The 12,141-nt window shown below is 43.6% G+C and overlaps 1 protein-coding gene across 1 annotated transcript in view; it reads left to right on the forward strand.

Annotated features, from left to right (window-relative positions):
* The first annotated feature begins 2,476 nt into the window (after window positions 1-2,476).
* SCARF2 (scavenger receptor class F member 2) overlaps window positions 2,477-12,141 on the forward strand; it is a 152,373-nt gene continuing 142,708 nt past the window's right edge. Inside the window, exon 1 of the mRNA XM_069961281.1 lies at window positions 2,477-3,286. Coding sequence (XP_069817382.1) covers window positions 3,060-3,286 — 227 coding nt within the window. The 5' untranslated portion in view covers window positions 2,477-3,059. The remainder of the gene's footprint in view (window positions 3,287-12,141) is intronic.

Below are 12,141 nucleotides of genomic sequence, written 5' to 3' on the forward strand. Positions count from 1 at the left end.
AAACAACCAAAGTATAGTAGCTACAGTGCTGGGACTATTACAGAAGGGCAAATTTGTTGATGAAGGTTCTAGTAAAAGTGCCAAAAATTGGAAAATCGAAATAAAATAAAAATGCAGTCAATCAGCCAATCATCCAAGCTAATGAAACCCAACATGTAAAACTCAGTAGGAGTGGAGTGTGAGCACTGATTATGTAAGGGGCATGCACCATTCACTGGATAGATAGGAGATAGATAAAAGATAGATAGATAGATAGATAGATAGATAGATAGATAGATAGATAGATAGATAGGAAGGAGATGGATAGATGATAGATAGATAATAGATAGAAAGATAGATAGATAGATAGATAGATAGATAGATAGATAGATAGATAGATAGGAGATAGATAGATAGATAGATAGATAGATAGATAGATAGATAGATAATATGTAGGCATGATATATAGGAGATAGATAGATAGATAGATAGATAGATAGATAGATAGGAGATAGATAGATAGATAGATAGGAGATAGATAGATAGATAGATAGATAGATAGATAGTAGATAGATAGATAGGAGATAGATAGGAGATAGATAGATAGATAGATACATAGATAGTAGATAGATAGATAGTAGATAGATAGATACATAGATAGATAGGAGATAGATAGATAGATAGATAGATAGATAGATAGGAGATAGATAGATAGATAGATAGATAGATAGATAAGGAGATAGATAGATTAGATAGATAGATAGATAGATAGATAGATAGGAGATAGATAGATAGATAGATAGGAGATAGATAGATAGATAGATAGATAATCAAAGAATTCCGCAGCACAACCATATGGTGAAAAAAATCCAAAATAGTGTTTATTCCATATCAGTAGAAAATTCCATGCAACGTTTCTGTCTCTTCCCGAGACCTTTCTCAAGCGGGAAGAGACAGAAACGTTGCATGGAATTTTCTACTGATATGGAATAAACACTATTTTGGATTTTTTTCACCATATGGTTGTGCTGCGGAATTCTTTGATTATTTATGGGGAGACGTGGATTCGGTCTCCAGCTGCTGGCACCCTTACACCACTTTGAACGGTGTGCACTTCAAACTGGACGTTAGATAGATAGATAGATAGATAGGAGATAGATAGATAGATAGATACATAGATAGATAAATAGGAGATAGATAGATAGATAGATAGATAGATAGATAGATAGATAGATAGATAGATAAGGAGATAGATAGATAGATTAGATAGATAGATAGATAGGAGATAGATAGATAGATAGATAGATAGGAGATAGATAGATAGATAGATAGATAGATAGATAGATAGATAGATAGATAGATAGTAGATAGATAGATAGGAGATAGATAGGAGATAGATAGATAGATAGATACATAGATAGTAGATAGATAGATAGTAGATAGATAGATACATAGATAGATAGGAGATAGATAGATAGATAGATAGATAGATAGATAGATAGATAGATAGATAGGAGATAGATAGATAGATAGATAGATAGATAGATAGATAAGGAGATAGATAGATTAGATAGATAGATAGATAGATAGATAGATAGGAGATAGATAGATAGATAGATAGGAGATAGATAGATAGATAGATAATCAAAGAATTCCGCAGCACAACCATATGGTGAAAAAAATCCAAAATAGTGTTTATTCCATATCAGTAGAAAATTCCATGCAACGTTTCTGTCTCTTCCCGAGACCTTTCTCAAGCGGGAAGAGACAGAAACGTTGCATGGAATTTTCTACTGATATGGAATAAACACTATTTTGGATTTTTTTCACCATATGGTTGTGCTGCGGAATTCTTTGATTATTTATGGGGAGACGTGGATTCGGTCTCCAGCTGCTGGCACCCTTACACCACTTTGAACGGAGTGCACTTCAAACTGGACGTTAGATAGATAGATAGATAGATAGATAGGAGATAGATAGATAGATAGATAGATAGATAGATAGATAGATACATAGATAGATAAATAGGAGATAGATAGATAGATAGATAGATAGATAGATAGATAGATAGATAGATAAGGAGATAGATAGATAGATAGATTAGATAGATAGATAGATAGATAGATGATAGATAGGAGATAGATAGATAGATAGATAGGAGATAGATAGATAGATAGATAGATAGATAGATAGATAGGAGATAGATAGATAGATAGATAGATAGATAGATAGATAGATAGATAGATAGATGTGGAAATAAGACAGATTATTGTATATATTACCCATTCTTGCCATATACTATATGTAACAATATGGGTTTATGGTATTTAAAAGTTATATCTTCTGCCATCTTAGTTTTATGGGTGAGTAATAAAGTGAGGGGAGAAAAGTGACAAGGATAGTGAGAGGGTTTACACTGGGGGTAAGGAGATCAGCAGACTGTACAATGCTGGAGCTGCTGCTGATCCTACCCTGCTCTGTGACTGGAGCTGCTGCTGATCCTACCCTGCTCTGTGACTGGAGCTGCTGCTGATCCTACCCTGCTCTGTGACTGGACCTGCTGCTGATCCTACCCTGCTCTGTGACTGGACCTGCTGCTGATCCTACCCTGCTCTGTGACTTTACCAGAACTCGGGACATTGGAGAAAACTTGTGAGTGACTTGCAGCCGCGATGCCCCTCACAGTGCTGGAGTTTGGGTGGGACATGTCCACGATGCCCCACCTCCTAGAGGATCAGGGTAGCAAATCTGGAATTTCCTTCTGCCACTCCTGCCGTGGAAATCACTTCAAGCTGCCTGGCAGTCAGAGGGACTGAGCTCCATTTCCGCTGTGTGTGAGGAGCCCCAGCACAATAACAAGACGGTCCCTCCTCATCCTCTGCACATCCCTGTCTTCTCGCCTCTCACTGGAGAAGTCCCGGCGTCCGGGACCTTGTCCCTCAGCCCCAGCACACACCTCGTGGAGTGGAAGTTTGGAGCCCCCTATGCCCCTGGCTGAGATGCCCATCTTCTCCCCCCTGCCTGCAGCTGCTGTCTCTGTGGAACTTTGAAAGTTTTGCATTGAGCACAGGGAGTCTGGGATGCAGATTGAGCAATTGGCTTCTCTGGGTCGGATGGGGATGAGGAGAGGAGGAAAGTTCTCTGGGATGGAGGGAACCTGTGTGAGGGAATGGACTCTGGTGAAACACAAGGAGAGACCACCAGGGTCTCCCCTCATCTTTGTGGTGATTTTAATTCTTTGCTGTGTGAACTATGGAAGTGGCCAAGAAGTCAGTCCTAGAGGAAGAAATGTCTGCAAGTCTCCAGGGTAAGAGCCTGTACCCCTGTATTTTACTCTGTTCTCTTCTCTCTCAGCCATTTGGCAATATAGGTTCCTTAAAGGGGAACTTCACTGTGTGTTATTGATGTGTTACGGAACCTTCAGCCCTCCAGCTGCTGCAAAACTACAATTCCCATCATGCCTGGACAGCCGAAGCTAACGCTTCGGCTATCCAGGCATGATGGGAATTGTAGTTTTGCAACAGCTGGAGGGCCGAAGGTTCCCCATCCCTGTGTTACGGTGTGTTACGTCATTGCAGAAATATAAAATATAGCATAAAAAACACAGATACATTGAAAAAGTTATGCCGCGATACCGAAAAGAAATCTCGAAAAAAAATTGGTATATCCTTAAAGCTTTACTAATTTGTTGCCTTAAAGGGAAACTCCAGCCACATTGTAACACTAACTTGCAGAAAAGGAGAGAGAAAGTGAAACTCTGACAATGTTTTACAATTAGTTACTTTTTTAAAAACTTTTGAGCATCTTTTTTTTCTTCTTTTTTTACTTATTCCCCGTTGCCTAGCAACCTCACATCTTCCACGGGACGATTTTATCGTTCGCATAATCGTTAAAGGGGTACTCCAGCGGGGGGGGGGGGGCTATTTTGGGATCTGGCCGGGGAGGAGGTGGCTGAGAGAAAAGACGTCCACTCACCTCCCCGGATCCAGCGGCGGGTCCCGTATCGCGGTGCACCGGTCCCCTGGTGTCTGATGCGGGCTCGAGATGTGACGTCTCAGGTCCGCTCAGCCAGTCAGTGATAGAGGCGAAATCCGTTTCAAGTCCGCTCAGATCCCGCCTCTGTCACTGACTGGCTGAGCGTCACGTCTCGAGCCCGCGCCAGACACCAAGAAGCGGCTGCGAACCGGCGACCGGAGCGCCGCGATACGGGACCCACCGCTGGATCCGGGGAGGTGAGTGGACGTCTTTTCTCTTAGCCACCTCCTCCCCGGCCAGATCCCAAAATACCCCCCACCCCCCGCTGGAGTACCCCTTTAATGATAAACATTCCAAACGACTGCTATTGTGAAAGACCTGAAATCGTAACCGATAATCGTTACTTATGATCGTCCTTGCGGTCGTCTTGTTGTCGCTATTGCGTTCGGCACTACTGCGAACAACGTCTTATTCAATGCGAACAATTTGCGAATGGGCAACGATAAAAATAGGTCCAGGTCTTATTAAGCGATCGTCGATTTCTCGTTCGGTCGTTAATCGTAAACTGCTATTCAAACGAACGATTATCGTTTAGATTCGACTTAACTATAATCTTAACGATAATCGTTAAGATTATCCTTAGGGTCCTTAGAGAAAGGTGACCACTATAGTACACACTAGCTAGTCAGATGTGCCAGTAGCCAATAAATAGTGCCAGAGTAAGAAACGGGTGACAATTATAGGGGTACTCTGCCAAAAAAAAAAAGGTTTTCAAATCAACTGGTGTCAGAAAGTTATATAGATTTGAAAATTAATTAGATTTAAAAATCTGAAGTCTTCCAGTACTTATTATCTGCTGTATGTCCTGCAGGAAGTGGAGTTTTCTTCCCAGTCTGACACAATGTTCTCTGCTGCCACCTCTGTCCGTGACAGGAACTGGCAGTAAATCCCCATAGGAAACCTCTACCACTCTGAACAGTTCCTGTCACAGAATACACCATTTCCTGTAGGTCATACAGCAGCTGATAAGTACTTGAAGACTGGAGATTTTTGAATAGAAGTAAATTACAGATCTCTGGCTCTTTTTGATAACCATTGATTCGAAAGAAAAAACCATTTCATAGGATTTTTAGGGCAGGGGGAAATTGATTGCAATTACTATCTTACCTTTCCCTGTACCCACGGTGAGCAGGGGGACTGGCTGTGGGACTCCTGCTGGGCTCTGGTATCTCCGCCGCTGCACCCGTTGTGACCCGGCTGATGGACTGGCCGCTCAGCCAGTCAGCAGCTGGGGTGGGATGCTGCTCCAGTCACTGATTGGCTGAGCGGCCACTCCATCAGCCAGCACAGGCCTCCCCCCCCCCCCGATGCCTTCCGGTTGGGGTCCCAGGGCCGGTCCCGCCACTCACCGCAGGAACAGGGAGAGGTAAGTTACTTTTATAATCTGCTGGATCTCTCCTTTAATAATAATAAAATAATAAAAGGAAGGCATACCTATAGATAAGACTGGTGAATGAAGAGGAAAAAACACTGACTGCATGCAACAAAATTCAAAATACTCTCAAAGTCTTGTAAGTATAGAAAAAGAAACCTAGTATATTTGTGTGTGTGTGTGTGTATGTATATGAGTGTATATGTATGTGTTTATATGTATGTATGTGTATATACGTGTATATCTGTGTGTATGTATATGTGTGCATGTGTATATGTATATGTGCATATATGTATGTGTATATATGCATGTATGTATGTATGTGTATATACGCATGTGTGTGTATGTATATGAATGTGTATGTATGTGTATATGTGTGTGTATATGTGAGTGGGGGGGGAGGGTGCATTTCCTGTAAATATTTTAGAAAAAAAAAAATATTTATAAAATTAGACTAAATCTCAGACAGCAGAAATAATAATAATAAGAAGGATTGATAGTCTGTATCAGTAGGTTTCCTACAGGAGGGGCCCAAGGATTGCCTAATCTGCTATTGATTGGTTTAGTGTGTTGTAGGCAATCGCTCAGCCCCTAGGCAGGCTCCATCTCCTACCCTAGCTGTGTGTGCTGTGTAATGAAGAGTGACAGCGAGCACAGGGAGGATAGGTTTGTCATTGACGGCCAGAGAATCACATAGAAAGTCATTATATAAATTACCGCCAAACACCAAAGTCATTTCCAAAGGATGTGACTTCCAATTCCTTTAATTTTTTTTTTTTTTTTTTGATAATAACTCGCTGTGCCGGAGACTTTCCTAACAGTTAATTATGTTACTTCTTCCTCAACGCTTCAATTATATTGCACTATATTGCTTTTGGTAGGCAATAAATCTCAACTAATGTGATGAATATATCCTTTACCTGAGTTCTTTATGGATTCTGGACTGAAATCCTGGAAGGTTGGATTGTAAAGTGGCAGCAGAACTTAATTAGGAGGTTAATACTTAGATTTCTGCCCTAATAATATCTATAGTGACAGGTTTATTCCTGTAGGGGGAAAGGAAAGTGTGAATGGAGGGTCGGACATTATTAGCAGCTTTGACTTCTATCTACTCCTAGTCACGTAGACTTTTACTTTTCTTATGACCACAATTTTTTTCAGCTCTAGATATGGCCAATAGAGGGGTAAGGAACCCTGGCTCCCCAGTTGTTGAAAAACTACAACTCCCATCATGCCTGGACAGCCAAAGCTAAAGCTTTGGCTGTCCAGGCATGATGGGAGTTGTAGTTTTACAACAGCTGGAGAGCCAAGGTTCTCTGCCCTGCTCTAGGCCAATACTACCATGTGGTATTATGTGCCAAGCTACAAATTATAGTTAAAAACTACCGTGTTTCCCCGAAAATAGGACCTTATATTAATTTTTACTCAAAACAGGCCTTATGGGGGAGATATATCAAACATGGTGTAAAGTGAAACTGGCTCAGTTGCCCCCAGCAACCAATCAGATTCCACCTTTCATTTTCCAAAGAGTCTTTGAGCAATGAAAGGTGGAATCTGATTGGTTGCTGGGGGCAACTGAGCCAGTTTCACTTTACACCATGTTTGATAAATGCGGTGTGCAGTGGGACGGGCAGCGTTGTGCGTTGGGACGTTCAGCGGCGTGTGTCGGGACATGGACATGGGAGCCATGGCCCAAACTGCCTGCGGCGCCGGCAGTAATGCTCCACGAGGGGATTTGGTGAGTCCTGGGTGGCGGCGGGTGCCAAGGGGCGGCCTTACTTTCGGGGGGATGCCTTACTCTAGGCTAGGGGGTAGGGTAGTTGGGGTATCTTATTTTAGGAGGGCATCTTATTACGGTATGTTGCACTACTTGATCTTTATATAATGCAGCCGGCCTTCTATTCTAGCTGTAGACTTAAAGGGGTTGTTCACCAGAAAAAAAAAAATTCTTTTAGATCAACTAGAGCCAGAAAGTGCCAGAGATTTCTAATTTAGCTCTATTAAAAAATTTTTTTCCAGTCTTCCAGTACTTATCAGCTGATGTATGTCCTGCAGGAAGTGGTGTATTCTCTCCAGTCTGACACAGTGCTCTTTGCTGCCACCTCTGTCCATGTCAGGCAGGAACTGTCCAGAGCTGTATCAAATCCCCATAGAAAACCTCTCCTGCTCTCCAAACAAGAAAGAATACCATTTCCTGCAGGACATACAGCAGCTGATAAGTACTGGAATACTTGTGAATTTTTTAAATAGAAATAAATGACAAATCTGTGGCATTTTCTGGCACCAGTTGGTTTAAAACAATTTTTGTTTTTGGTTAACAACCCCTTTAAATAGACAAGATCAGTTAACATGCGGCAGGTTACAGGTATACCCCCTTGCTAGCTGATATTGTAGGTTCATCCACTGCTTTTTCTACCGACGCCATGCACGTTTTCAGCTAGGTCATTGACTTTTAGCAGCAGAAATTTTTGCTGAGGTAAATGGGATATTGCTTACATTTGTGACTTTTTTTGGCCAGACATGTTGTGAAACACTGGAGTCATTGTAAAAAGTGTGCTGTGAGCTTTACTGTGCTTGGGAGGGCCTTCGAGGGGAAACACCGAGTGTTAAGAAAGTTATTGCCGCCTTTTTCTTACACTGTAGCAGTGGAGCGAGTAACACGGTAAATGGAAGGCCCAGCGTGCTCACTTAGTAACAGGACACTTGGTAGACAATGAGAGCGAGAGAACGTGAGAATAATATCAATACTATTCACGTAGTACAAAGCGAGTGGGGAAGATTTACTTAGGCCCCTTTACACTTCACATCTATCCGGATTTCCTATTAAAAATTTGGATAGATTTCCTGACCTATAGGGTCACTCTTGGACACTTTTCCCCATTTTTTTTCTGAAGGTAGTCTGTGTCGTAAAATAGGCCCAAAAATGATAGAATCTGTCCTATAATTGTCCTGAATTCCATCATGGATGTCCCATAGAACCCTATAGGGGCATCCGGAATTTGTGGGCAGCACTGTAACCTTGCAGTGCTCCCACACCCAAAACATACAGATAGGTGAATGTAGATTGTGAGCCCTAATGGGGACAGGGACCAAAACTATGTAAAGTGCTGCGGGATCAGTTGGCGCTATTTAAATAATAGCATTATTATTATTGGACAGCTCCAGAGGCGCACCTGGAAACTGTCCAGAATGCTGGATGCTTTGCCTGGCAGCCTGGACCAGTGACAGAACCCGGCTAGGTACTACCGGGTGCTAATGCCGGCCCTTTAAGGGTTCACACGTAACAGATCAGCAGCGTATTTCTCGCTGCGAATTTGTGGATCCCTGCCCTGTACACTTATGGGCAGACAAACTCACAGCAGGATGGACATCCCACTGCGAGTTTGTCAGCAGTCCGCCCCGTTAACCCCCACTCCCCATTCCCGCCGCCGGAGCCTTTACATCACCTGGTCCCCGCTCCGGTTTGCTTCGGGGGTTCACGGCACGTCCCGCTCAGCCAATCAGTGCGCTGCCCCACTGCAGCGCACTGATTGGCTGAGCGGGATGTGAAGACACCAGGAGCACCAAAGCAAGCCAGAGGGGGGACCAGGTGAAGTATAGGCTCTGGCAGCGGGGGGTTAACAGGGCGGGCTGCAGACATACTCACAGCGTGATGTCCATCCTGCTGCGAGTTTGTCTGCCCATAAGTGTACAGGGCAGGGATCCGCAGCGGATAAGGTACGTATGAACCCACCCTAAGTGTAAATGCTCCCAATTAGGAGTGGCTATAGTAGACACGGAAAGGTAAGAATAGCCTAATTGTTAGGTTCTCCGCCGGGGCAGCAACATATTAAAAGTTTAAAATGAGCGGAATACCCCTTTAAGAAAGAGAGATAAATTGCAGAGACACTATATTCATTGCATTGACACTGATGGTCTCCTCACTGCAGTTGCCACATTCTTTTACACATGAGGATATAGAGACCATTGCACGCTGTCTGGCATCTCAGCTCTGTTTCCTGAACAGTCTTCTAACCTGATTTATAACCGAGCCAAAGGTCAACAGCCAGTCTGATGGATTTCACTCTGATCAGAGCGGTCTGCAATGTATGGGAAAACATGCAAATGGCACCAGAAAACGCCTTTACACCTAAATAAGTGCAATACAATGTGAAAAGAGCGCCTTTCTAGGCGTCCGTAGCCTTTGATATAGTGCACACATGGTTTTCAAACTTTAACCCAAATGTAGTTGTGCATGACTTTGGAATGAAGCGGGCTAGGCTGGAATCCCAAGTCCTTGAAGAGAAACATTCCAAGTTAAACATTCTCAGTGGCGCATATGAGACTTGGGAAAACTAAAAGACCTTGTACATCTAGGATCTCATGTAACAGAATGTGAGAATGGGGACCGGAGGATGCAGCATTTATTATACAGTACATCAGGAATGGCGAACCTTCGGCCCTCCAGCTGTTGCAAAACTACAATTCCCATCATGCCATCATGATGGAATATGTGATTTTGCAAAATCTGAAGGGCCGAAGGTTCCCTACCCCTGCAGTAGATGGTGTATCTGCATATATGCACTTACATTCTACTCAGGGGTGTGGGTAGGATTCATAGGGGCCCATGAATCTTGTACACTCCACCAAACCCCCCATTTACACATATACTCACCCTGCTTAGCCATCGAGGGGGGGGCTGTGCAGGGCAGCGGCTGTCCGGGCGGGGGGCTTGTGCAGATCGGTGGCTGTCTGTCAAAGGTGCTGGTATTTGCAGTCCCATAGAGGCAGATCATGCTTGCCAGGACGTGTCCCAGGCCCCCCTGCCACACAGGCCCCATAGCAGCTGTGTGGTCTGCCTTTATGGTAGCTACGCCAGTAATACTTGATATAAATAGATCATCATGGTTGTAGCACAAAACCTGATTAATATGATACATAGTGACGTCATGGACCCAATCTATCATCTTGGCATGGCAAGAGTTAACATATAGTAATATGACAGAGGATAAAGTAGGATGGGGGAATGTTGTCTTGTGACATCTACACATATTACACTGACATATTGTGAAACGCTGTCTCATAAAACTATGAAATAGCTGGGAATGCTGGCCTGGCCCTGGTTCTGATTGTTCTTGGAATGTACATGTAGTAAAGTCTCATGTTGCTTAATGTGTTTTATGTAAACTATATTGCACGGTTCATGCTAGAACACATTCCATATGGTATATTCCTCTCTTGCTTTTAAGGGAATTTGAGCATCCCCACATGTTCTTTTACGCATGTATCTGTTAAAACAAAGCGGGGTCTGATCTGGGTAAATGCTACTAGTAAGTGCTGTATTTTGCTTAGGTGTATGAGAATGCAGTGTGTATGTATTCTGGTTTGGATTTCAATTACCCTGTATCTCAGTTCACTCATATTGGTCCTAGTTTTTGGATGTTTTATTGTCTTTGCTTGTTAGTCCTACCCCTAAAGGGGTATTTCAGCCAGCACCCCTTTTTTCACAATCTCTGAGGAGGGTGTATGTGAAAACAATTACATCTACTTACCTACTTGTCGCCAGCACTTCTGCCTGTATCCCGCTGCTCTGGTCCCTGGTCTCCAGCCACTTCCTAGTCGGAGACGGGACTTGAGACGTGACGTGGGCAGGATTGCTCAGCTATTCAGTGGCTGTGGGGGTGTCCTGGCTCTGCTGCTAAATGACTGAGCGGGCCTGAGAGGAATCGGGTAAATCTCGCCTGATTGTGTGTTTACAGCAGTCTTCAGAATTTATCGTTATCATCACATCTTTCTGTGCTGTTAGTTTCCAGAACACAAGCAGTGCATACTTACCATCAGTGCTGCTTATGATCCAACATCCGTCTCTCCCGTTCTCCAGGCACTGCTGTATCTTCAAGCTGCTGCCTCCTCCAAAATGATTGACAGCCGGAGAAAGCAGGGCCTGAAGATACAGGGCAGGAGAGCCGGTAGAGCAGGATGCTGGACCAGAAGCAGCGCAGAAGGTAAGTTTGCACTGCTTGTGATCTCGAAACTGACAGCACAGATTTATCTAGCTGATTGCCACTTCTTTGTGGCAACCTGCAGCTGACAAATCTTTAAATGTAAAAGGACCCTAAGGGCCCTATTACACTGCCTGACATTGCACTGTAAGCGAGCTCCGATTTGCTAGATTGGCACTTTTTTACTCTATACACTCTATACATGTCTCGAAAATTGTCCTTGAAGCCTGCACAGACATGGTTAGCGATGTCCGTGCAGCCCTACATAGAAAGTAATAAAGCTGTATACTTACCCATGCTCCCCCTGTGTTCTGCTGCCTTTTTCACATTTTGTCAGCTCACCGCAGCCGCCACTGACACTTCGGGCCCTGTCTCTTTAGTGACAGGCCAATCACTAACTGAGTCGGGACAGCGTGGACATGTGATTGGCTGAGTGGCCTGTCACAAAAGAGATAGGTGTCAGCTGTGGCTGTGGTGATCAGGACACTGGGTAAGCATGGACATGTAAGTATACAACTTTTTTTTACACTGTTATCAGCCTTCGACCGCTCATGACCTATACCACGTAGCCATGCATGGCCGATAAACTTGCTGAAAGACAACGATCAGCTGATGACTGGCTCTTTGGCTGATCATTGTCTTTATTATACGGGGGAATATCTACCTGAATCAGCCTGATGTGGCAAAGAATTGCTCCATGTAATAGGGCAATAAGTTGCAGTCAAAGGCAGCGGTCATTGTCTACCACTAGCCTCATTTCGTTCCATGCGCTGG

Source organism: Dendropsophus ebraccatus, chromosome 3, assembly GCF_027789765.1.
Source record: "Dendropsophus ebraccatus isolate aDenEbr1 chromosome 3, aDenEbr1.pat, whole genome shotgun sequence".
Taxonomy (NCBI): domain Eukaryota; kingdom Metazoa; phylum Chordata; class Amphibia; order Anura; family Hylidae; genus Dendropsophus; species Dendropsophus ebraccatus.